The sequence below is a fragment of the Hemitrygon akajei genome, chromosome 22, assembly GCF_048418815.1.
Source record: "Hemitrygon akajei chromosome 22, sHemAka1.3, whole genome shotgun sequence".
NCBI lineage: Eukaryota > Metazoa > Chordata > Chondrichthyes > Myliobatiformes > Dasyatidae > Hemitrygon > Hemitrygon akajei.
Window position 1 is genome coordinate 47,432,861 of NC_133145.1, and position 27,940 is coordinate 47,460,800.

The 27,940-nt window shown below is 41.4% G+C and overlaps 1 protein-coding gene across 3 annotated transcripts in view; it reads left to right on the forward strand.

The window, feature by feature from the left end:
- arsg (arylsulfatase G) overlaps positions 1-27,940 on the forward strand; it is a 213,746-nt gene that overhangs the window by 163,725 nt on the left and 22,081 nt on the right. For all 3 annotated transcript variants that reach the window (XM_073026171.1, XM_073026170.1, XM_073026172.1), the window contains exons 9-12: positions 6,472-6,580; positions 7,273-7,393; positions 21,716-21,806; positions 24,654-24,904. In XM_073026171.1, coding sequence (XP_072882272.1) covers positions 6,472-6,580; positions 7,273-7,393; positions 21,716-21,806; positions 24,654-24,904 — 572 coding nt within the window. The remainder of the gene's footprint in view (positions 1-6,471; positions 6,581-7,272; positions 7,394-21,715; positions 21,807-24,653; positions 24,905-27,940) is intronic.

Here is a 27,940-nt window from a genome sequence, read left to right on the forward strand (position 1 = left end):
CAGGATGCTCTCAATACAACCCCTGTAGAATGTGATGAGAATGGGGGGTGGGAGATGGACTTTCCTAAGCCTTCGCAGAAAGTAGAGCGCTGCTGGGCTTTCTTTGCTATGGAGCTGGTGTTGAGGGACCAGGTGAGATTCTCCGCCAGGTGAACACCAAGAAATTTGATGCTCTTAACGATCTCTACCAAGGAGCCATCGATGTTCAGTGGGGAGTGGTCGCTCTGTGCCCTCCTGAAGTCAATAAGCATCTCTTTTGTTTTGTTCGCATTCAGAGACAGGTTGTTGGCTTTGCACCAATCCATTAGCCGCTGCACCTCCTCTCTGTATGCTGACTCATCGTTCTTGCTGATGAGACCCACCACGGTCGTGTCATCAGCAAACTTGATGATGTGGTTCAAGCTGTGTGTTGCAGCACAGTCATTGGTTAGCAGAGTGAACAGCAGTGGACTGAGCACATAGCCCGGGGGGTGGGGGGGGGGGGCGTGCTCAGTGTGATGGTGTTGGAGATGCTGCCTCCAATCCGGACTGACTGAGGTCTCCCAATCAGGAAGTCTAGGATCCAGTTGCAGAGGGAGGTGTTCAGGCCCAGTAGGCTCAGCTTTCCAATCAGTTTCTGAGGGATGATTGCGTTGAATGCTGAACTGAAGTCTATGAACAGCATCCAAACGTAAGTGTCTTTTGCATGAGCATCACCAATTTACAGGGTCACCTGTTAAATCCAGTCAGCAGGTCCAAAAATGTTGGTACTGAGAAACAAGGTGAGCACTATTTCTCCAAATTCTGTAAGGAAACATCAGCACAACTTTAGTGAATTAAATCTTTCAGAAAATAACTCATGACAGTAGCTGCAGCATTTGTTCTGCGATTGCATTGTGAAATTCCGATACCTCCTCTAGGGTTCCTCAGTCTTGTATGACATTGTTGATTTGCAGAAAACTCAGTAAATTATGCACCTAGGGCTAAAGCTTGCAAAACTTGAAAACATTACTCCCACTGAATGATCATATTTAAATTACCAATCTGCCCTTCCTGGCATGGTTTCCAGATTTTGCTGACTAACATAATAGAGTTAAATCTGGTAGTCAACAGATTTGTATCACATTTCTAACATGCTGACATGCTATGGATTAAACCCTTCACCAACTCTCACATGATTTAGGTATCAGCTTGTTTACTCTAGGAACATGGAAATAGGAGTAGACCCTTGACCTAATTCAATATAACTGATTTGGGCTCAGATTCCTTCATTTGTAACATGAAAAAATAAAAATACCAAATTTAAAAGTAAGAATTGATCGAACATCCAAATGTGGAAAGCCTTTACAAACTTCTGCCCTTCTTTTTTGTGTGAATTTTCTTCAGTTCATTCCTAAGAGGACTGACTCTAACTTTTTGATAAAGCTCTACTTAGTCATCAACTTTCCAAACACCTTGGGAATAGAGGTAAATTTTTTGAATGCTGTCAACTTTCTGGTGTTTCGTATGTAAGCACAGTAAGTGTTGACAATTGAATATCTGCTTTATAGTAATGTTCCTTTATTATCACTGAGAAAGAAAGACTGTGGAGTATAACTACACATTCACTGGAAGTGGAGTCACGGGTAGACATGGTGCTGAAGAAGGCTTTTGGTCTACATTAGTCAAGGTATGAAAGCTGGGTGCAGTTGTACAGAATGCTGGTGAGACCACACTTGGTTTTGGTTGCTATGATATAAGAAAGATATTATTAAACTAGATAGAGTGCTGGAAAAATAATAAAGATGTTGCCAGGACTTGGAATATTGAGAGAGGTTAGGCAGGCTAGGATTTTATTCCTTTGAATTTAGGAAACTGAGAGGTCATCTTAGAGAGCAAACAATCATGGTGAATGCACTGTTTTTCAAGAGTGCACAGATTTAGGATGTGAGGGTAAAGGTTTAATAGGAATTAGAAAGGCAACACTTTTTACTAAAAAGGTGATGTACAAACCCCATTTCCAGAAAAGTTGGGATATTTTCCAAAATGCAATAAAAACAAAAATCTGTGATATGTTAATTCACGTGAACCTTTATTTAACTGACAAAAGTACAGAGAAAAGATTTTCAATAGTTTTACTGACCAACTTAATTGTATTTTGTAAATATACACAAATTTAGAATTTGATGGCTGCAACACACTCAACAAAAGTTGGGACAGAGTTAAAATAAGATTGAAAAGTGCACAGAATATTCAAGTAACACCGGTTTGGAAGACTCCACATTAAGCAGGCTAATTGGTAGCAGGTGAGGTATCATGACTGGGTATAAAAGTAGCGTCCATCAAAGCCTCAGTCTTTGCAAGCAAGGATGGGTCATGGCTCACCCCTTTCTGCCAAAATTCGTGAGAGAATTGTTAGTCAGGTCAAAAGGAACATTTCTCAACGCAAGATTGCAGAGAATTTAGGTCTTTCAACATCTACAGTACATAATATTGTGAAAAGATTCAGAGAATTCAGAGACATCTCAGTGCCTAAAGGGCAAGGTCGGAAACCACTGTTGAATGCGCGTGATCTTCGAGCCCTCAGGCAGTACTGCCTAAGAAACCATCATGCTACTGTGACAATTATAGCCACCTGGGCTCAGGAGTACTTCGGAAAACCATTGTCACTTAACACAGTCCGTCGCTGCATCCAGAAATGCAACTTGAAACTGTATTATGCAAGGAGGAAGCCATACATCAACTCTATGCAGAAATGCCGGTGAGTTCGCTGGGCCCGAGCTCATCTCAGATGGACCGAAAGACTGTGGAACCGTGTGCTGTGGTCAGATGAGTCCACATGTCAGCTAGTTTTCGGAAAAAAACGGGCGTCGAGTTCTCCGTGTCAAAGATGAAAACGACCATCCTGATTGTTATCAGCGAAAGGTGCAAGAGCAAGCATCTGTGATGGTATGGGGGTGCATCAGTGCTCACAGCATGGGTGAGTTGCATGAATATGAAGGTACCATTGACTCTGAGGCGTATATTATGATTTTAGAGAGACATATGTTGCCATCAAGGCGACGACTCTTCCCGGGACGTCCATGCTTATTTCAGCAGGACAATGCCAGACCACATTCTGCACGGGCTACAACAGCGTGGCTTTGTAGACACAGAGTGCATGTGCTTGACTGGCCTGCTGCCAGTCCAGATCTATCTCCTATTGAAAATGTATGGAGAGGAGAATCAGACAAGGGAGACCATGGACTGTTAAGCAGCTGAAGTCTTATATCAAGCAAGAATGAACAAAATTTCCAATTGCAAATCTACTACAATTAGTATCCTCAGTCCCAAAACGATTAAAAAGTGTTATTAAAAGGAAAGGTGATGTAACACAATGGTAAATATGCCTCTGTCCCAACTTTTGTTGAGTGTGTTGCAGCCGTCAAATTCTAAATTTGTGTATATTTACAAAATACAATTACGTTTGTCAGTAAAACTATTGAAAATCTTTTCTTTGTACTTCTGTCAGTTAAATAAAGGTTCACGTGAATTAACATATCAAAGATTTTTGTTTTTATTGCATTTTGGAAAATATCCCAACTTTTGTGAAAATGGGGTTTGTATTTATGGAATGAGCTGCTAGAGGAAGTGGTTGAGTCAGGTACAATGATAACTATAAAAGAGAGTTGGACAGGTACATGCAGGCACAAAGAGACTACAGATAGTGGAAATCTGAACCAACACACACAAATGCTGAAAGAACAGCAGGTGAGGCAGCATCTATGGAGGGATAAGGTACTACAGGTCAAGACCATCCCCAAATCATTGACTGTTCATTTCCCTTTATAGTTGCTGCCTGACCTGCTGTGTTCCTCCAGAGTTTTGTGCATGTTGGGGAGGTCATGAATTGGAAAGGTGTAAAAGGTAATGGCCAATTTCTGGCCTATGGAACTGGCTTGGATTGGTCAGCATGGACCATTTTGGGCCAAAGGGCCCGTTTCCATGCTATATAACTTTATGAACTCCATGAACTCTTGAGTCTAAATATTGAAACTCCATAACCAGTAACACCACCACACCACCACTTCTACAAGGGCTATTAGTGATGAGTCATAATGTCTGGCTTTTTTGAAATAAACATACATGGTAAAATATTTTTAAAATAATCCACCCAATCAGTTGTTTGTAATATCTTTTAAATGTAATTAAATTATTCAATTACCTTTACACCAGGGAATGCCATACCCCCATGTGGAATACTTGTTGATAATTTAATCACTGTAATCTGTATATATTCCTCTTAAATTTACTCCACAAAATCTCACAGCCAGGTTAAAGAGTCAGATTTGGGTTCCTACAGATGTACAGTGGAGAACATTCTGACAGGTTGCATCACAGCCTGGTATGGAGGCTTCAATGCACAGGATCGCAAGCGACTGCAGGGGTTTTGTAGACTCAATCAGCTCCATCAGAGACACAACCCTCCCCACCATTGAGGACATCTTCAAGAAGCGGTGCCTCAAGAAGGTGACATCCATCATTAAAATGGTGTCATTGTGAATTAGGGGGAGAACCCTCTGCTGGTTGGAGTCAAACCTGACACAAAAGAAGATGGTTGTGGTGGTTGGAGGTCGGTCATCTCATCCTCAGGACATCACTGCAGGAGTTCCTCAGGGAAGTGTCCAAGAACCAACCATTTTCAGCTGCTTCATCAATGACCTACTTTCCAACATAAGGTCAGAAGTGGGTATGTTCTCAAATGACTGCACAATGTTCTGCACCATTCGTGACTCCTGAGATAGTGAAGCAGTTCATTCCCAAATGCAGCAGGACCTGGACAATATCCAGGCTTGGGCTGACCAGTAACATTCAAGCCATGCAAGTCCCAGGCAATGAGCATCTCCAACAAGAGAAACTTTAACCATTGTCCCTTGACAGTCAATGGCATCACCTTCACTGAATCCCCTACTATCAACATATTGGGGGTTGCCATTGACAGGAAGCTGAACCAGTCTAGCCATATAAACACTGTGGCCACCAGAGCAGGTCAAAGGCTAGGAATCCTGCGGTGTGTAACTCACCTCCTGACTCCCCAACGCCTGCCCACCATCTACACGGCTCAGGTCAGGAGTGTAATGGAATACTTGCCACTCATCTGGATGAGTATAGTTCCATCAACACTCAAGAAGCTTGACACCATCCAGTGAAAGCAACCCATTTGATTGGTACCTCTTCCACAAGCATCCAATCCCTCCACCATTGATGAACAGTTGCAGCAGTGTGTACTATTTACAAGATACACTGCAACAACACACCAAAGTTCCTAAAGCAGCACCTTCCAGACCCACGACCACTACCATCTCGAAGGACAAGAACAGCAGATATCTGGGAACACCGCCACTTAGAAACACCCCTGCAGGTTACTCACCATCCTGACTTGGAAACATTTCACTGGTCTTTCATTGTTGCTGGATCAAAATCATGGAATTACCTTCCTAACAGCACTGTAAGTGTACCTACATCTCAGGGACTGCTGCGGTTCAAGAAGACAGCTCATCACCACCTTCTCAAGGGCAACTAGGGATGGGCAATAAATGCTGGCTTAGCTGGCAATGCCCACACCCCATAAAAATGAATAAATTAAGAAAAGCATTCTCACCATCTGAGACATGCCCTTTTCTTGTGAATAACATGAGTGAGGAGATACAGGATCTGATGACCCACAATCAATGATACAAGAACAGATTCTCTTCCTCAGCCATCAGATTTCTGAATCTTCCACCAAGCCATGAACACAACTATATTATTTATTTTTTGCACTTTCTACTTATTTTGTAAAGTATGTCTTTGCACTGTACTGTACTGCTGCCACAAACAACAAATTTCACATCATATAAAACTGTGATGGAAAACCTGATTCTGATTTATTAACAAGTAATTTAATACACCCAGTGAAAATCTAACTGTACAAAGTGATGAAATTGTATACCAATTAATTTTACAGGACAAATCCAATCTCCTGTAATTTTACAGGAGTGTCGCGTGTGGCCAAGTGGTTAAGGCATTGGTCTAGTGATGTGAAGATCACTAGTTCAACCCTCAGCTAAGGCAGTGTGTTGTGTCCTTAACCAAGGCACTTAACCACACATTGCTCTGTGACGACACTGGTGCCAAGCTGTGTTGGCCCTTGCCCTTCCCTTGGACAACATCGGTGGCATGGAGAGAGAAGACTTGCAGCTTGGGCAACTGCTGGTCTCCCATACAACCTTGCCCAGGCCTACTACTGGAAACTTTCCAAGGCACAAATCCATGGTCTCTCGAGACTAATGGATGCTAACTATTCTAACTAGACTAACTATTATTATTAATTTTACAGGGCAAGGGGGAGTGAGAAAATAATTGAGAGGTTGAGGAGCAGGTTTTCAGTTTGGTAAATCTAGAAGGTGTTAAGAAGTGCATTATTAATCTGTTGGCAGTGATGTTGGTTAACTTAATGTTTAATAAATTTAATCGATTTTATTTTTGTCTTAGGTGGCAGTTCAGCTAAGAGGACCACATGGGAAGGTGGCCATCGAACGCCAGCAATAGCTTATTGGCCAGGAAAAATCCCAAGTAACACAACTAGCAGCTCACTGCTTAGGTAGGTGAATAACCAGTGTATCTAAGTTTACTGCCCTGATTAGTTACTCTGATATGATGGAGAATTCAGGTTATCCAAAATGTTTTCCAAAAACATTTGTGCTGTTGACTTTGGTGGCCTATTAGTGACCTTTATAAGTCATCTGCCTGCTAGAGCAATGACAAGTATAGATACAGTGTGGCAGTTGAATAAATCACTGATATATTCTTTTATGTATATATTTATAGTAAGTATATATATATTTATGTTGTTAAGTGTCAACAAGAGCAACTACATTACTATGGCAAGTGATGGTGGCTTCACAAGAGAAGAGGAGAAAGCTGACAGTGAAATCAAAGCAAATACTTATTTGTAATCACTCCTGGATATCTGTTTAGTTTTTGGATTGTTGACGTCAGAGTTCTCTGAAATTTGCACTCTTTCACATTTGTATTTGTCTACCAATTCACTCAAGATTAATTCATGCAATAGAGATAAGTTAGCAAGTCCTTTTATCTCTTGGATCTAAGTTCAAATACATTCTTGATTGAAAGTTTAGTTCAAACTAAACTAAAGACAAATGTTAAAAACATTGCTTACTACTTTCAGCATATTATCTTTGTAAAAAACATTTCTTTAAAAATTCTCAAAACTCTTGTCTGTGAATTTACAAAATAAAGATATTTCATCCTAAAAATATTTAATTTTTGCAGCACATTGGATATATTTTCTACCCTGATTTCGCTATCGGGAGCAAGCCTGCCTCCAAACAGGCATTATGACAGTTTGGATATAACAAAGGTGTTGTTTGGCCAATCCCAAAGTGGTCACCAGGTAACATTTATTATTTTAATGTAAGCCAGAAAGAAGGCAGTTAAAGAGATCTTTGTAGTGTGTCATTACAACTGAACCCATTTCATATTGAATGTGCAATTAAACTGTTTTTGATGAATATTTTGACTGCACCATCAGGAAAATCCCTGCATTACAAGTAATTCAATGGAATCTTATACATTTCTGAGTTACCTGACCTGAAGCCCTGTAATTTAACACCTCATTTTTTTCAGCAGCACTGAAATCCAATATTCTACATTTAATCTCTTCATTAGAATTCATGCATGACAAAATCTTTTTTTTTTGCCAGCACTAAACACTTAAGAGAACATTGGCAGCTTGTAGATAGATAGCTTTGTACGTTTGTTTCTATTGACATCCAAAGGTAATTTTCTTTCCCATTATATTCATTTTTGATTAGGTTGTTGATGTTAGCAAATCAAAGACAGAGAATGACTTTGGGTAATTTAGTCTTACTGTCTTTCTGTAACAGCTGCATATTATGCTGGTGGCAACAACACAATTGATAACAGTATGTTTTTCTCAAAGGGCTGATCAAGCCACAAACTAAATTAGAGCCAAGATCTGGTTGTCTGATGCCTTGAACACACAGCTCATAACACTTCTTTATGTAACACAACCCATATTTTGCTGCTTTATGCAGTTATGTGATTAATTAGGACTCCCTTTTCCTTTCACTGTCTTCTTCTTCTTTAGTATTTCCTCAGAATTGAAGGGAACTTGCCTTCACTCTGGTTTTATGGCTTTTGGAGGGCAGGTAAGGCCGCTGGGAACTGGAGACCATTTCATAGGCATAATAGGAGGTACATGATGGGGCATGTGGAAGGTTAGTTTGTTGGATGCTGCTGTCTTTTTTTGACACACATCTATAGATTCCATTTGCTTTTAGTACGTTGACTTCAGCTTCTCCATACTATCCCAAAAGTTCCTGCTCCAGTTTGAGGAAACACAAGCCAAAGCTTTCTGGGTCTTGGTAGAGATATACATTATTTTAAAAAGAGGCCTTGAATTTCTCCACCTGTCCATCTAGCAATCTCTTCCTCTGGCAGAACTTGGAATCCAGTGTCTATTTTGTGAGTTTAGTGTTGGGTGTGCAAGCAATGTAGCCGGACACTCCATTGTTGTACTTCCCATTGCTGTTGTAATGTAGCTATGTAGCAGGAAATAGTCCTCTATGTATAAATACATTGACCAAATTTCCAAGTGCTGTGTCCCACAACATAATAAAAAGCAAAATTTTCAGTTTATTTCCTGTATCTGATTAACCAAAAAATTTCACAGTTCTATTTAAATCATTTTCAGCAGTAAGATATATTCCTCATGCTCCTTGATGTCAGTGAACTACTCAGTAAACTGACCTTGCAGGTTGGTTTACTTTGCAACTACAAATGATTACCATGCAAGATAGAATTGCTTAAGTTCTTATTATTGCTGCTTTGTGGTGAACATGTAATCTAAGGCTTACAGATCACAAATGCAGCAAGGACAGAGCAATTTCAGAACTGATTATATTTAGGTTTAGAATAGTCTAAATTGTAAGAAGCTTACGGTCAAACATCTGTGATTGTTACTGGCATTCAGAAGTATTTATAAATATTCAGGAAGTTACAAAGGAACCATATTAATTACTTAATAAATTAAATTTCTTAACAACAATTAACTGTATTTAAATTAAGTAATTCAAAACATAAAGATTACCTGAAGTTTTCCCATCACTTTCAGGGCCATTCCTCTCCAATGTAATGAACAGAATTTCAGAATTTTGTGCCAAGTCTAACCTGACGCAGGCTCATTGGTCAGCTTTCTCAGTAGAATTAGAAGAAAATCCAACCAAGTTGGCACTATGCTGCTGGATTCCAGGCACACATTTGGGAATACAGTCAGAATAATGGCAATAGGGACCTCTCAGAAAGTTTGAGACCACCTCATTGTCAATCTAGCCCTCTCATTTGAACTGGGTACACAGAGCTGGAATTCAAAAATGAGGCAATAGTGGTTCAGTTGTGCAAAGGTTTTATCAACCTCAAATGAAATTAAGTTTGTCTACTCTACATCATGATAAAGATATTATCCTTAGATGTGCTGATTACTGTGAACAATCCTGGTACGGAGATGTTTAAATATTGAGATGTTTTATTAATTGGATGTTTAAAAATCTAAGGTGTGATCTAACCAAGATCTAGAAGAAGAATGTGGAGATTATAACTGAGCAATGTCAATTAGGATTTAAACTGCAATGCACTATTTCAAACAAGGAATGAATGCAGTCTGGAACTCTGTGTCACAATAGGTTGAGTCGCATAACTTGCAAGATGGAAATCATAGAGTCATAGAGCAACTCAGTGCAGACACAGGCCCTTTGGCCCAGTCAGTCTGTACTGAACTACTTATGTGCCTAGTCCGATTGACCTGCACCAAGACCATAGCAATCCATACCCCTCCCATCCATGTACCTATCTACATTTCTCTTAAAAGTTGCAACTGAAACCACATGCACCACTTCCATTGGCAGCTTGCTCCACACTCTTACCACCCTCTGAGTGATGAAGTTCCCCCTCATGTTCCCCTTAAACATTTCAGCTTTCATCCTTAACCCATGACATCTAATCCTAGTCTCACCCAACCTCAGTGGAAAAAAACCTGCTTAAATTTATCCTATATATACCTTGCATAACTTTGTATACCTCTATCAAATATTCCCTCATTCTCCTACACTCCAGTGAATAAAGTCTTAACCCTCTCAACCTATCCCTATAACTGAGGTCCTCAAGTCCTGGGACATCCTTGTAAATTTTCTCTACACTCTTTCAATCTTATTGATTCCTTTAGTTAGGTGACCAGAACTGCACACAATACTCCAAATTAGGCCTCACCCTCATCGTATACAATTTCAACATAACAGAAGTTCTTTTTTTCAACCCTATCTACCTGTGACATCAGTTTCAAGGAATTTTGGAACTGTGTTCCCAGATCCCTCTGTTCTGCCTCACTCTTCAGTGCCCTACTGCTTACCGTGCAAGTCCTACCCTGGTTTGTCCTCTCAAAGTGCGGCACCTCACACTTGTCTGCATTAAATTCCATCTGCCATTTTTTAGACCACTTTTCCAGCTGGTCCAGATCTTGCTGCAAGCTCTGATAGCCTTCCTCACTGTCTACTTTGCCCCCAATCTTGGTGTCATCCGCAAATTTGCTGATTCAGATTACTACATTATCATCCAGGTTGTTGATATAGATGACTAGCAACAATGGACCCAGCGCCAATCCCTGCAGCTGACTAGTCACAGGCCTCCAATCAGAGAGGTAAACTGATAACAGTTTTTTAAGTAAGCGGATTGTGAGATGGTTAGATAAGTCTGATGAATGAAGTTCAGAAACAAATCATTAATGAATTATATGATTGGCCAAATGATTGACAGAAAGGGCTGAACAGCCTTTTCCTATTTCTTACGTTGATTGCTACAGAGCTGGATAAATCAGTGAAAGCTGTGCATGCCAAGAGAGACTAAGAGAAGTCTGTGAATTGTACCGACTGATTGTTGACTTATTCATCAATGATTTCAGTCATGCATGTTTGATATCAGGAATATTTCATTAGTATTGAGAGTTCAGATATCAATTCAAGTAAATGTCAGGTAGAAGAATATTGTGGTAAGATAATTTTGAATATGATGGAAACGGTGTAGTGGTGGGTAATGTAAATTTATTAAAAACTTAGAGATATTGCAAGGAATTTAAAACAAGATTCAAAGATCAGTGCATATCACAGATGGCCCACTCCTGTTTTTATTTTCTGTGTTCCACTGTGCTTTATTTAGTTTTTAAACTGTTCAACATCAGCCAACAACTTTGACAGGTGATTTCTTCGTTATAAAGGGAAAGCTATTTCTCACAAGAAGTTGTGAAAACCTATTGCAACTTCATGACAATACTGTTATTCCTGTTATAGCACGTTGTTAAACACTGTGTATATGAATCCAGTTAACTTTTCATCACTTATTATTTTCAAGTCACGGAATAGCCCTTGGAATAGAGTTAAGCCAATCTTCAAGAAATGGAAAGAATATGGCACAGCTGTAAATCTGCCTGGAGCAACGTCCTCGAAAACTGAGTGACTGTGAAAGAAGGCGACTAGTGAGGGAGGCCACTAAGAGACCTATGACAACTCTGGAGGAGTTACAAGCTTCAATGGCTGAGGTGGGATTGACTGCACATACAACTGTTGTCCAGGGGCTTCACCAGTTGCGGCTTTATGGGAGAGTGGCAAAGAGAAAGGCACTGTTGAGAAAAATACTAATATGAAATCTCAGCTTAGAGTTTGCCAAAAGGAATGTGGAAGACTCTGATGTCAGCTGGAAGAAGTTTCTGTGGTCTGATGAAACTAAAGTTGAGCTTTATGGCTATCAGACTAAATGCTATGTTTGGTGTAAACCAAACACCACACATCATCAAAATCACACCGTCCCTACCGTGAAGCATGGTTGTGGCTGCATCACGCTGTGGGGATGCTTCATTGCAGCAGGCCCTGGAAAACTTGTGAAGGAAGAGGGTGAAATGAATGTAGCAAAAGACAGGGAAATCCCAGAGGAAAACCTGATGCAGTCTGCAAGAGAACTGCGACTTGGGAGAAGATTTGTTTTCCAGCAAGACAAAGCCAAAGCTACACTAAAATTACCTAAAAACAAAGTTAATGTCCTGGAATGGCCAAGTCAGAGTCCAGACCTCAATTTGACTGAGAATTTGTGGCTGGACTCAAAAAGGGCTGTTCACTTCACTCTTGATCTCCATGCAATCTGACAGAGCTTGAGCAGGTTTGAAAAGAAGAATGGGGAAAAATTGCAGTGTCCAGATGTGCAAAGCTGATAGAGACCTATCTACACAGACTAAAGGCTGTAATTGCTGCCAAAGGTGCATCTACTAAATAGTGACTTGAAGGGGGTGAATTCTTATGCGATAAATTATTTTGTATTTTAGATTTGTAATTAATTTAGATCACCTTGCAGAGATCTGTTTTCACTTTGACGCAAAAGAGTCTTTTTCTGTTGATCAGTGTCAAAACAGCCAAATTAAATCCACTGAGTTTCAATGTTATAAAACAATAAAGCATGAAAACTTCCAAGAGAGTTGATTACTTTTTATAGACACTGTACTTTGGCTGTGTTGTCCACCCCCTCAGCCTGGGTCATATTCAGCAGATGCCATCTGCCAATGCAAGGGCCAGTAGATTCTATTAGGACAGCAAGCTCAGTGCAAGAGCACAGTGAAGGCCCCACTGGATTGACACAGAACTGTTTGAACGATGGATACAGGTGATCAGAGGTTTCTGTTGCAGTATATTGTTACTTTAAATAAAATTCCAGCAGGCCACCACTTCAAACTAAGTTGACATTACCTACGTACGTAGAGGGCTACTACAATATTTGAGGTACATCCTTTGCGAACGTTGGAACAAGATGCCATCTGTCCAGTTATGATGTGTAAACTAAAACACTGTATTGTTTGAAGAAGAGCAGGGAATTAACTAGATATGTCAAGTGTCATTTATCCCTCTGTTATCACTGTAGTACCTCCGCTATGCAACATTAGATTTCCAGCCTAGATGATCTAGTCATTCATTTCATTGTCATTTGTGAGGGCTTAATGTGACACATTCCAATAATGATTACACTTCAAAAGTACCGCATTTGTTGCCGCTTGTTCAGGAAAACCTTGAGCTGATGAAAAATGGCAAGCGATTATAATTTCAGGAACAGTATCTTGCATTTTTAAAATGCAAGGAACTACAAGAGTGATTACCCCAGATCTAGGCCTTCAGTCTCTCCACGTTTACCCTGCTCTTGACCCAGATTTGAGCAGTAAGTAATCTCAAGCCTTCCGAATGGCAGCATGATTTCCTTGGAAGCTCTCCATACCAGTCACCTGGACTCAACTACAACTTTCAACAAGGAAGCGTGCACAGAACAGAAGAGAGAGAAGTTGTGAGACTCTGGGAGAATTGAGGGGAATGGAATTACAGACAGACAGACATACTTTATTGATCCCGTGGGAAATTGGGTTTCGTTACAGTCGCACCAACCAAGAATAGCGTAGAAATATGGCAATATAAAACCATAAATAATTAAATAATAATAAGTAAATTATTCCAAGTGGAAATAAGTCCAGGACCAGCCTATTGGATCAGGGTGTCTGACACTCCGAGGGAGGAGTTGTAAAGTTTGATGGCCAGAGGCAGGAATGACTTCCTATGACGCTCAGTGTTGCATCTCGGTGGAATGAGTCTCTGGCTGAACGTACTCCTGTGCCTAACCAGTACATTATGGAGTGGATGGGAGATATTGTCCAAGATGGCATGCAACTTGGACAGCATCCTCTTTTCAGACACCACTGTCAGAGAGTCTAGTTCCACCTCCACAACATCACTGGCCTTACAAATGAGTTTGTTGATTCTGTTGGTGTCTGCTACCCTCAGCCTGCTGCCCCAGCACACAACAGCAAACATGATAGCACTGGCCACCACAGACTCGTAGAACATCCTCAGCATCGTCCGGCAGATGTTAAAGGACCTCAGTCTCCTCAGGAAGTAGAGACGGCTCTGACCCTTCTTGTAGACAGCCTCAGTGTTCTTTGACCAGTCCAGTTTATTGTCAATTCGTATCCCCAGGTATTTGCAATCCTCCACCATGTCCACACTGACCCCTTGGATGGAAACAGGGATCACCAGTGCCTTAGCCCTCCTCAGGTCCTCAGACTGCTGTATTAAAATTCACCCTAGGAAGATGGCCTTCATCTTAAATAAACTGGAAGTACTCAGGAAGTCAAGCTGCATCTGTGCAGCTTGGTACTTTAATTCTATGCATTATGAGTATGGTCTGTTCATATCCAACTAAGGCCCAGTTAGAAGGACAAGAGTAATTGCTATGAAAATCTTATTACACAAGGTTATAATGTGTCCTGTTTATATGCACGCCTATCACTGGCTAAAGTTGTTCCCATATGTCACCCCTGTTCCTAATCAAGTTTAGCCAGTGATTTTCTGAATGCTCTTCCTGAACCAGTTTCTACTTTGACTATTCTCATCATATTATGAATATAAGGCATATTTAGATGTAGATACTTTCTGCATGGTTTCTTAAGACACCACGGAAAAGATGGTGTACATCGTAAGCAACAGAAATTTTGTGTTTGCTGTGTCATGAATGATCAGAACTCTTCTTGTTCTGGGAGATCTGGCAATACTTTGTGTTCTGATCTGAGTGAGGGGAGAGAAGGCATTTATTGGAGAAGACGGAGGCTGGATTCCTTTATGGTCCTAAGGCCAGTGCACCTCCTCCCCATGTCATCATAAACAAGAGAAGCATCAAAGCTTTGACCCTGATTTGAGGCTGCTTCTTCTTCTTTCTGGTGATTTTGTTAAAATGTTTACAGATTATTGCACACTGTTTTAAGTTTAGCAAAATTGAAGATGTGTACAAGTATATTCTTCTCATATAATCTGCCATAAAATGCAGTTCAGGACTGACCTTTCCAAAACATGTGGTTATTTAATATATGCAACCACAGAACTTGAAAATATAATTTACCAGAAACATTCCTGGAGCCTTTGTACTGGCATAGTTTGGTTTTGAAACTATGTTCTTAAATAGGATAAAAGATGTATGGATGCCCCTGTGGAAGTGTTCATAATATAACACTACCACAAAGACATACGAGTTAGACAGCCATTACTAAATTTATTTATTTGACGTGTTTGACCAGTAACTGCTTTGCTTTTATTCACTTAACATAATTAAGCAGGCAAAGCAAAAATAGTTTTATGTTGTCAGGCACATCACGGAAGCAGCCCCAGGTCCTATCCCACTGGCATGCCAGGAAGCTAATATTAAATCAGATTTTACTTGTTTTTCTTAGGAAATACATTGCATGTGAAGATAGCCCTCCCAGATTTTATTATGATGATGTACCCTATTTATAGCAATAGCTCATAAAATGCCTAAAACATTTAATGATATTGTCTTTGTTTGAAATTAGGTGTGTTATAAATCATTAGCTACTGGATCTACTAAATTAAAACAAGCAGTTATTATATCTGCTGTGTTAACCTTGGAAAATGCATCTCAGAAATTGAGCATTTCTTAAATCTCTTCAGAGCTCAATTTAATTAACAGCCACCAAATTGCCCATGGAGCTGCTTTATCTTACTTCGAACACTGGCAATATTTAGAGAACAGTTACTTGACAAGTATGCAAAGTGCTAATTTAATAAACTAGGGAATAATAAATAATTGAATACACTGGAACAAAATGCATAATATCAGCTATGGTAACCGTGGAATTACTTGATTATCATAAAAATCCATCTGGTCCACAAATGTACTTACATGGCTTGGCCACATTATGAGCCTGTTTGTAGAGCAATGTGATTGACTTTTAACCTTCCTCTGAAATTATCTATCACACCCCTTAGCTAAGTGCAGTTGGGAAGGGTGAAATTGCTGGCCAGCAACACCCACATCCCATCAATGAAAAAACAAACAAAAATAATGTTTTACAGGAAGTATTGTGCGCGAGGAAGCTGACCCTGTGGAATATAGCAATGGCTTAAGGATGACATGTGGGAGGAATGAGGAAGTTTTATAACATCAGGGTCAAAGAGAAATGTTTATTGTTATATGCACAAGTACATGTACGCACAGGTGCAATGAAAAATGTATTTGCAGCAGAATGACTTGCACATATCATCTAAGCAGCATTCACAAGCAAAAGCAAATGTACTGTTTGTATATAATACATGGTATTTGCAAAAAATAACACAATTACAACAAAAAAAGTCAATTTTAGTGCAAAGTCATCATAGTGTTGCTAAACTGTAGTGATTACCAGTCCTGCCAAAGGGTCTTGGCCTGAAACGGCGACTGTACTTTTTTTCCATCGATGCTGCATGTCCTCCAGCATTTTGAGTGTGTTGCTTGGATTTCCAGCATCTGCAGATTCTCTCTTGTTTGTGATTATCATTTTGCCTATTGGTTCAAGAACCTAATGGTTGAAGGGAAGTAGCTGTGGGACTAACAGCTTCTGTAGCTCCTGCCCAGTGGTAGCTGCAAAAAGATGGCAGGGCCTAGAATAGAAATCCTTGCTGACAGATGTTGCTTTCTTAAGACAGTGTCTCATGTAGATACTACTATTGCTGGGGAGAGCTGTACCGTGATGTTGATGCACCATCAATAACTCACTCTGAGACGTAAAGGTGAGATATCGGCTTTTATTGACTGGAAGAAGGAACAAGCAGTGAGTGACCACCATACTACATCCTGGAGACAGAGAGGCCGGGCTCAGACCTCCATCACCATTATACAGGGGTCTGTGGGAGGAGCCACAGGAGCAGTCATCAGGGGGCATGTCCAGACAGGTATATGTAGTTCACCACAGATGTATTCAGCAGAGTCCTCTGCCCTGCATATTTGGATTGCTACACCAGACCATAATGCATCCAGTCAGGAAACATTCAACAGTGTGCCAGTAGAAGTTCGTTAAAATGTTTTGGGGATAAGCTGAACCTCCTTAGTCTCCTAAAAACGGAAAGATGCTGACGTACATTCCTCATGACTGCATCTATGTGCTGGGCCCAGGGCTGGTTAATGCCCAGGAACTTAGAGCTTCTGACTCACTCAATAGCAGCTTCCTCAATGTAGACCGGCACAGGTCAACAATTTACCTTTTTTTTGCATTAGATACATTTATTTCAATTTGATTTACATTCTGAATGTTGATAAGATCCGCGGGACCCATAGCTCAATGCCACAGATTGCAGCCGCCAGTCATTCAGTTCTTGTCTTCATTTACTGGCCCAGGGGACACAGCCGTGGAGCCGTAAGGTGGCGGCGACCAGGAAGGGCATCCGGTGTTCCCTACATTTCCGGTGGGATTTGATGCTCTGGCTGCGGGCGGCGAGTCCAACCTCTCCCTGTTGAGCTTTAAGTTGGATCCGATTCACCAGCTCCCCGTGCTCCACTGCCTCCTGCTCTGCCCGCACCAACGTATCATGCAGCTGCTGCAGGCCGACCTCCAGCTCCTGGACCAGGTGCTGCCACCGCTCCAGCTCCAGCAGTCTCTGCCGGGCTTCTGCGAACTTCACGCTCGCTGCTGCTCAGAGTCATAGCCCGGGCCCACCCCGTCCTTCTCCGACTTCACAACATTTGCGTCTGGGGTCGTTCATGCGGCTGCTTTTGCTGCCACCTTATCCTGGCGCTTCACCATGGCGGAACCGGCTGCAGGGCTTTGACTCTGGAGCTGGTGCAGATCGCGCTATGGGGATGGAGGCCAATTTACTTTTTGAAGTCAGCAATTAGCTCTTTAGGTTCGCTGACATTCAGGGAGAGGTTGTTGTTGTGGCAGCACTGAACCAGTGTCCGATCTCAGTTGGGTAAGCTGACTCATTGCCACCTGTGATTTGCTCAACAACAGTAGTGTAGTCGGCGAATTTGAAGATGGCATTGGAACTGTGCTTAGCCGCATATTCATATGTTCATAGTTCAAAGTAAATTTATTATAAAAGTACATATATGACACCCTGAGATTAATTTTCTTGCAAGCATTCACAGTAAATACAAAGAAACACAGTAGAATCAGTGAAGAACCACACACAAAAAGGGGCAAACAACCAATGTGCAAAAGGCAAGGCTCCTGTAGTCCTTCCTGAAAGCATTAGTGAGAAGAGACCATGGCCTTGATGGTGGGGGTCCTTAATGATAGATGCTGCCTTCCTGTGGTAGTGCTCCGTGTTGATATGCTCAATGGTGGGAAGGGCTTTACCTGTGATGGACTGTATCAACTACTTTTTGTAGGCTTTTCTGTTCAAGGGCGTTGGTGTTCCCGTACCAGGCCGTGATGCAACGTGTCAGTATACTCTCCGCCATGCATCTATAAATGACATGCCGAATCTTTGCAAACTGCTAAGAAAGTAAAGGTGCTGTCTTGCCTTCTTTGTAATGGTACTGACATACTGGACCCAGGACAGATCCTTTGAAATTATAACACTGAGGAATTGAAAGTTGCTGGCCCTCACCACCTCTGATCCCCTGAGGAGGACTGGCTCATGGACCTTCAGTTTCCTCCTCCTCCTGAAGTCAATAATCAGTTCTTTGGTTTTGCTAACATTGAGAGGTTGTTGTGGCACCATTCAGCTAGATTTCCATTCTCACTCTTATATGCTGAATCTTCATCACCTTTGATTCAGCCACTGACAGTGGTGTCAACAGCAAACTTAAATATTGCAGTGGAGCTGCGCTTAGCCCCACAGACATAAATATAAAGTGAGTAAAGCAGGAGGCTAGGTGCACAGCCTTATGGTGTGCCTGTGCTGATGGTAACTTTGCATGAGATGCTGCCAGTTCAGCTGACTGGGGTCTGCAATGAGGAAATCAAGGATTCAGTTGCACAACAAGGTTTTGAGGACTAGCTCGTGGAACTTATTGATTAGTTTTGAGGGGATAGTAGTATTGACTGTCAAGCTGTAGTCAATGAAGAACATCCTGAAGTGTGCATCTTCACTGTCCAGTTGTTCCAGGGCTGAGTGAAGAGCCAATGAAATGGCACCTGCTGTTTACATATTGTGACGGTAGGCAAACTGGAGTGGATCCAAGTCACTTCTCAGGCCAGAGTTTATATGTTTCATCACTAATCTCTCAAAGTTCTTCTCAGTGGGTGGAAGTGCTACTGGCCGATAATCATTGAGGCAGATTACCACATTCTTCTTGGGCCTTCTTCATATAATTGAAACCTGCTTGAAGCAGGTGGGCACCTCAGACTGCCGGAGCGAGAGATTAAAAATATCAGTGCACACTCCAGCCCGTTGATCAGCACAGGTCTTCAGTAGTTGGCCAGATACCCCATCTGGGCCAGATGCTCCGTGGGTTCAACCTCCTAAAGGATGCTCTCACTTTGGCCTCAATGACTGAAATTACTGGTCATCAGAGTTCATGGAAGTTTGTGAAAGTGCCTGCATGTTTTGACGGTCAAATCGAGCATAAAAGGCACTGAGCTCATCTGGGAGTGAAGCCTTGTTGTCACTTACGTTGCATGCTTTTACTTTGTATGAGGTGATAGCATTCAAGCCCTGCCAGCTGTCGAGCATCCTTCAGTGATTCTAGTTTGGTCCAGAGTTGCCACTTTACATGTGAGATGGCTTTCTGGAGGTCATATCTGGACCCCTTGTATTTTACTTGATCGCTAGACCTAAACACCACTGATCTGGCCCTTAGCAGATTGCAGATCTCTTGGTTCATCCAGGGCTTCTAGTTGAGGAAGATTAAATGATTTTTGGGGGACACTCTCGTCCACAACTGATTTTATAAAGTCTGTGACAACCATGGAGCATTCATTCAGATGCTCCATTGAGTCCTTGAACTTGGCCCAGTCTGCTTACTTGAAGCAATCCTGTAGCCCCTCCTCTGGCTCCCGTGACCACCTCTTCATTATCCTCACTTCTGGAGCCTTACTCTTTAGCCTCTGCCTGTATGCAGGTAGGAGAAAGACAGCAGATGATAAGATTTCCCAAAATGTGGTGTAGGGATGGAAGAATAGCTATTCCTTATAGTAGTGTGACATTGATTGAGTGTGTTGGGACCTCTAGTGCTGCTGGAGATATGTTGATTATAACTGGGCACAGATTTCTTCAAGCAAGCTTGATTGAGGTCCTGGAAATGATTTGAAAGGTGTCAGAGTAGCCTGTTTCTTGTTTGCTAATTGTGACTCTCAATGCATTGAGCCCTTGCTTAATATCAGTCTTTAGCAGTATGTAAACTGTGGTCAGGATCCTGGAGGAGAATTCTCTTGGTCAATAGAATGGACAGCACTTACTCATTAGATGTTCCAGGTCAGAAGAATAAGAGTGTGACAAGACCGCTACATCCAAGCATCATAAGAGTATGTATATAGAGTAGAGCAGAGAGCTAACTTTTGAGGTGCAACGGAGAAGAAGTTGCTACCAATCCTCTCTGACTGAGGTCTCCTGATGCGGAAGTCAAATATCCAACTGCAGATGGAGGTACAGAAGCCCAGGTCTTGAAGCTTCATGATAAATTTGGATGGAATGATTGTGGTGAATTCCAAGTTGTAGTCGATAAAAACCAATTAAAACGAAGAAATTGTCTAGGTTCAGTTGGGTGTGGAATTTGAAAGATAGAATTATTTCTGCTACTAAATTGAGAAGCAAATACAGTACATGCAATGTAAAAATATTTTGATTTCTGTTCCAATTTCATACTGGCAGGCTATCACTTTTAGTATGCCATTTATCAACAAGTGAGGTAGACATGATATTTTCCAAATGCAGCCTGTCTTCAAATGTAAACATTGACTGATAGCCTCCGCTAGTTGGCTGAATGCAGAAGGCATGTAGAGTTACTTTATAGTAAATGTTATGGAGCATAGTGAGAAGGAATTAACTACCCTAGATATATTTTATGATTCCTGTGCCAAGGCATCAAAACTAATTGTAAAACTTGAGAAGATGCCTAGTTTTCATGTTTGTCAAAATAATAATAATCTATCTGTTTTTGCTGCTTAACTACTAACATCACTTGTATGTTTATTTTGCAAGTGAAATAGTTGTAGCTTTTCTTTTGTTAAATAATAATACTAATCCATGGTTTTTCTTTAGTGTAATCATATTGGCTTTCTTCATGTTTGGGAATTTTTGTGGTAAAAAGAAAATCTGATTATCTGATTCCCGCCCCCCCCCCCCACCACCACCATTCCAACAGCATAAATTTTTACTCTTCAAGTATATGAAGGATGTAAGTAATAAAGTCAATTCAATTCAAATCATATGCAACAGGAGTGAATCTGCAGATGCTGGAAATAAATAAAAACACAAATTGCTGGCAGAACTTAGCAGGCCAGACAGCATCTATGGGAGGAGGCAGTGACGACATTTCGGGCCGAGTTCTGCCAGCATTTTGTGTTTTTATCAATTCAAATCATCATTTTTTACTCTCCTTCCTCTCTTCCCAAAACCCATTGCTTTCACGTTTGGGGCACAGAGTTACCTGTGGAATTCTCAGTGCAATCCTCTGACAAAAGTCCAGAAGCACAAAATAAGTTTTGAGGTGCAGTCAAATGTATAGTACTGCAGGTATGAAGTTGATCTTAAATGAGGAGCTGCTGAATCACTCAAAGTATGAAATTAACACTCACTGTAGTTTCTGCTTTTGTTTGTCTTGGTACTATATTGATAACTGCAGCATTTTCTTGGATTTGCTCAGTAATGGGTACGAGAACGGAAACCTGTCTCTTCATGTGTTCCAGACTCTCTTCCATCCAAACAGTGGAGCAGCTGGGCAATATGGGGACCTGAAGACTATCCGTCTAAGGCAGTACAAGGCTTTCTACCTGACAGGTAAAGGAAAATGGGCCATGCTCAGACATCCCACCCTACAAAAACTCATTTCAGGGAGGTAGCACCATCAATTTGTGGGAGACTCCTGGGAGAGGTGGGATGTCTGCAGTAGAGTAGCTCAGCAGCTGGCCAGCAAGTTTAAATAATGTTAGCTATACTAATGAACGAATGACATCTGTTAAACTCATCTCTCTCTCTCTCCCTCTCCCCCACCTCTCTCCCTCTCCCTCTCCCCCCTCTCTCTTCTCTCCCCCCACCCACTCACTCTCAAAAAAATCGATTTCCAGGATATTGTATATAATTTGCATGTGTCAGGGAGCTGCTATCAATTTGCGGGAGAGTCCCGGAACTTCCGGGAGAGGTGGGATGTCTGCATGCTTTCAGTAGCCACACCATTTTTATTGATGGTTCTATCTAAAGATTGTCTTCAGAGTATTGTGATAGACAGAAGATCATTAATGCTGTCACAGTTGCATAATTCATACAAATACACTAATTACAGTCAGAATCACAGCAAAGCTTTGATATAAGTAACATTTTTAACTTTTCCATATATGTTATCAATGATGCTTGGAGGCTTTGATCTTTTCCCTTCATTAAGAAGCCATATTTTGGTTTAGTTGTTAAATTTTTAAACACAAGGTGAAGTCACACCGATTTGAAAAGTTAGGAGTTACAAAGATTGAAGGATGCTTGAAGTGCAGACTCTACGCGTAGTGTGGCTTTTGATTATGCTTATATGACAATGACTCAAAGGCACAATGCAATATAATAGACATGTGGACTTTTATTAATCCAGATACCCAGGAACTTCCAGTCCTGTCATCTACATACTTAGGAGGATTTGGGTATTACTGCAGGGCCAGAATTTATTGCCTTTCACTAATTGCCCTTGAAAAGGCAATGATAAAATGCCTTTTTGAACTACTACAGCCCTACTGATGAAAGTATTCACACAACGTTGTTGGGAATTCTAGGATTTAAGACCAGCAGCAATGAAAGACCAGCAATATATTTCCAAGTCTATATTTAAGAAGAAGTTAGATATGGCCCTTGTGGCTAAAGGGATCAGGGGGTATGGAGAGAAAGCAGGTACAGGGTTCTCAGTTGGATGATCAGCCATGATCATACTGAATGGCGGTGCAGGCTCGAAGGGCCAAATGGCCTACTCCTGCACCTATTTTCTATGTTTCTGTGTTTCTAAGTCAGCTTGGTGTGCAATTTGAAGGAAAGCCAGTAAATAGTGGTTCTACTTTACATTCACTGCTCCTCTTGTTGGTGTAGAAGTTGTACCTTTGTACGAGATATAACTCAATCAATGGAATTTTAATTTATTTTTTATTTAGAGATACAGTGCAGAATAGGCCCTCCGGCCCTTTGAGCCGCTGTGCCCAGTAACCCCCGACAACCCCGATTTAACCCTAACCTAATCACAGGACAATTTACAATGACTATTTAACCTCCCTTTTAAGTAAGTAAGCCTTTGGAAAGAGGGAGGAAACCAGAACAGCCAGAGAAAACCCACACACTCCGTGGGGAAGACGTACCTAGACTACTTACAGAGGACGCTGAGATTGAACTCTGAACTCCAGTGCCCCGAGCTGTAATAGCATTGTGTTGTGGCTCCCCAGATACCCCAAGGGTATGCCTTTCCTTTGACTCCAATTTTACTGGGGTACCTCAGTGCTGTACTTGATCAAGTGCTGCCTCCAGGGATGAAGGGGTTAACCTATGAGGAGAGATTGAGTCTCCTGGGACTATACTCTCTGGAGTTCAGAAGAATGAGAGGGGATCTTATAGAAACACACAAAATTTTGAAAGGGGTAGATAAGATAGAAGTAGGAAAGTTGTTTCCATTGGTAGGTGAGACTAGAACTACGGGACATTGCCTCAAGATTCAGGGGAGAAGATTTAGGACGGAGATGAGGAGAAACTGTTTTTCCCAGACAGTGATGAATCTGTGGAATTCTCTGCCCAGGGAAGCAGTTGAGGCTTCCTCACTAAATATATTTAAGAAACAGTTAGACAGGTTTTTACATAGTAAGGGAATTAAGGGTTATGGGGAAAAGGCAGGTAGATGGAGTTGAGTTTACAGACAGATCAGCCATGATCTTATTGAGTGGCCGGGCAGGCTCGATGGGCCGGATGGCCTACTCCTGCTCCTATTTCTTATGTTCTTATGTTAATGTCATAGTCAGTCACTCTCAACTTGCCTCTAGAATTCAGCACTTTGGGCTGTGTTGGAATAATGAAATATGGAGCTGATTAGTTTTTGACAATTTTGGATTAGTAAGTGCTATTTGATAGCACTGTCAATGATTCCTTGTTTTGCCAGTGACCAAGTGTTGATCAATTAAGTGGTAATTAACCAAGTTGGATTTGTCCTGTGTTTTGTGAGCTGGACACACCTGGGCTCATTTCCTCACTGTTGGCTGGATGTCAGCACTGTAACTTTTACTGGAACATCTCGGCTACAGGCAGAGTTAATTCTGGAGTACAGGCCCCATTGCCAAAGATGATAGTTACGAGCATGGGCAAGCAAGCCTGAAATCCTAGTATCACTGCACTTAACCTAGGGGAACTCCACCGCGGGTTAAAGCAATCTGGCAAATTTTCCTACACAGGAGTGACTCCCGACTTCTGAAACCATCTCAATAAAAAAACAAGCCAAGGTGCATCTTGTTTAGCCAATGAGAAAGCATCGGGACTGAAACTGACATTATAAAGCAGTCGCCTTAAACGTTATATTACCTGGATGACATGTGAATGTGGTGTTTTGTTTTCATAAAACTGGCATGCAGAATTGTGGAAGAATGGCAACAACATGTTGTTTTCTTGACATTTTAGGTGGTGCCAAAGCTTGCAGGGGCGAAAAGGGGCCAGAACAGCAACATGAACCACCTCTGATTTTCAATCTTTTGAACGATACAGCAGAAGACCAACCACTAGATCCTCTTAGTCTTGAATACCATGATGTGTTCCCACAAATCCAGAGGATGCTGAACATTATCCTTCAGGACATCTCCACAGATAACACCTCCTTGGCTGATTATTCACATGATCCAGCAGTAATTCTATGCTGCCAACCAAAGCATGTGGTGTGTAGGTGTGATAACGTAACTTAACTCTCTTTGTATATTTTAATCATTATTTTCACCAGCTAGTTGGTGAAATGACTGTAAGTTTCATTAAAATGTAGAAAATAACTTTTAAAAATAGCAAATAAAGAGGTCTTAGTGGTGAGTATTGTACTTAAAGTAACAAAAATATCTAATTAATTACAACTTTTTATATAAGAAGATGTTGTGGCCAATTATAGTACAGTAGCAAGAACGTTTTAGGTAATTTGCAATGGAAGTGTCTCACACGGAATACAATTGAAATCAGTAGGCTGGTGTCAGTCAACAGTGCTCTCCTGTAACACCAAGAAAGCCAAAGTTACTGAGAGGAGTAAGCAAGGCTTTTGAAATGGAGCAACATGCAGAAAATGCTGGAGGAACTCAGCAAATCAGGCAGCATCTATGGAAATGAATGAACAGTCAACGTTTTGGGCCAAGACCCTTCTTCAGGACTGGAAAAGAAGAGGGAGGACGATAGAATAAAAAGCTGGGAGCTAGAAGGTGATAGGTGAAGCTGGGTAGGAAAGGTAAAGGGCTCAAGGAAAGGAATGTGATAGGAGAGGAGAGTGGACCATAGGAGAAAGGGAAGGAGGAGGGGACCCAGGGGAAGGTGACAGGCAGGTGAGGGGCCAGAGTGGGGAATAGAAGAAGAGGGGAGAGGAAGGAAAATGTCTTTTACTTGAAGGAGAAATTGATATTCATGCCATCAGGTTGAAGTACACACAGGTGGAACATGAAGTGTTGCACAGCCAGCCTAAGGATAGCTTCATTGTGGCACAAATGGAGGCCATGGTCCAACGTTTTGGAATGGGAATTGGAATTAAAATCTTTGGCCACTGGGAAGCTCTGCTTTTGGGAATGGAGTGGAGGTGCTTGATGAAGCGGTCCCCCAATTTACGATGGGTCTCACCGTTGCGAAGGTAGCTGCATCAGGAGCGCCAGACACAATAGACAACACCAGCAGATTTGCAAGTGAAGTGTTCCCTCACCTGAAAGGACTGTTTGGGGCTCTGAATGGAGGTAAGAGAGGAGGTGAATGGGCAGGTGTAGCACTTTGGCTGCTTGTGTAGAAACAGTGTGTGGAATATAATTCAGAAGACATAGTGAACAAACTTTATGGTGCTCTGTTCAGGTAAAACTAAATCTTCACTTCAGGAGGTTGGTAATAGGTTAATAGGTTAGGCACCATATTAGTTAGATTTTTTTTATTATTATTAATTGTTTATAGCATCAGGACTTTGTTGTTTAATGTTTGTTCCTAATTGCTTGAATCTAAGTGGTTCACCAAATAATGTTTAGTGTCAACTACATCCTATTGGTTTGAAATTCAGACCAGGTAAGGACACAGATTTCCTTCCTAAAATCCATAAATGAATCATGAGGAAATCTGCAGATGCTGGAAATTCAAACAACAACACACACAAAATGCTGGTGGAACACAGCAGGCCAGGCAGCATCTATAGGGAGAAGCGCTGTCGACGTTTTGGGCCAAGACCCAAAACGTTTGGGTCAGGACGAAGGGTCTCAGCCCAAAACGTCGACAGCGCTTCTCCCTATAGATGCTGCCTGGCCTGCTGTATAAATGAATCAGTTGTGTTTTAACAGCCAACAGAGGACGTAAGGAAGCTGCAAAGGGATAGAGATAGGTTCAACGAATGGGCAAAGTTCTGGCAAATAGAATATACTGTATGTGAAATTCCTTCAGGTGCATAAGTTTCCTCCTGAACTCCGGGAATGTGCTAGTTAGAGGCTTTATTGGAGCTGTGCATTGCCTCTGGAATGGGTGGGTGTAGAACAAGCAAGGTGGGGTTGAGGAGCAAGTAAGAGAGAGAATAGGCTAAAAAGAAATGAGTGGACAAATGGGAGTGGTAGGATCGCTCCAAGTGCCAACACAGTCTCGAAGTACTCAATGGCCTCCCATGTTGTAAAAGATTGAAAATGAAGTTGTCCATTTTTATAGGAAAAAATAAGAAAAAAGTCTGTTATATAAATGGCGAGAGATTGCAGCACTCTGAAAAGTAGAGATCTGAATAGGTGTATAAGATGGTGAGAGGCTTTGATTGTGTGGATAGTTAGAGGCTTTTTCCCAGGACGGAAATGGCTAGCATGAGAGGGCACAATTTTAAGGTGCTTGGAAGTATGTACAGAGGAGATATCGGATAAGTTTTTTATGCAGGGAGTGGTGAGTGTATGGAATGGGCTCCCATGAAGGTGGTGGAGGTAGATATGATAGGGTCTGTTAAGAGACTCCTGGACAGGCACATGGAGCTCAGAAAAATAGAGGGCTATGGATAACCCTAGGTAATTTCTCAGGTTCGGCACAGCTTTGTGGGCCAAAGGGCCTGTATTGTGCTGAAGGTTTTCTATGTTTCTATGAATGTTTAAGTACATGATTTTTAAAAGGTCATGATGTAGGTATAGCAAACATCTAGAAAAGCTAAAAGAATGTTACTGCTTTTAGCAAAGAACTAATTACCAAAATAGGAAAGTAAGACCTCAGTTACATGGGACGTTGGTGAGACTAAACCAGGACCACACTGTACAGTATTGTTCTCCTAACTAGGAAGAATTTTCATTCATTGGAAAAAGTTAAAGAAAGTTTACTTAACTAAACAACACACACAAGATGCTGGAGGAACTCAGCAGACCAGGAAATACCTATGGAAAAGAGTAAGCAGTTGATGCTTTGAGAGAGGGTCTTGGCCTGAAATGTCGACTGTTGATTCTTTTCTATAGATGCTGCTTGGCCTGCTGAATTCCTCCAGCATTTTGTGTGTGATGCTTGATTTTCTGATGTCTGCAGATTTTCTCTTGTTTACTTAACTAAAGTCTGGGATGGGTGGGTCGCTGTATATTGAAAAGTCAGACAGGCTAGGCTGAAGTTTATAACTGAGAAGGACATGACTGAAATATAGATGATCCAGTGAGGTCTTGGTAGGATAGGTGTAAAGAGGATGTTTCCTGTTATTGTAGTGAGTTCTTCAGGCAAATAAACCCAGATGTAGAGTAAACGAG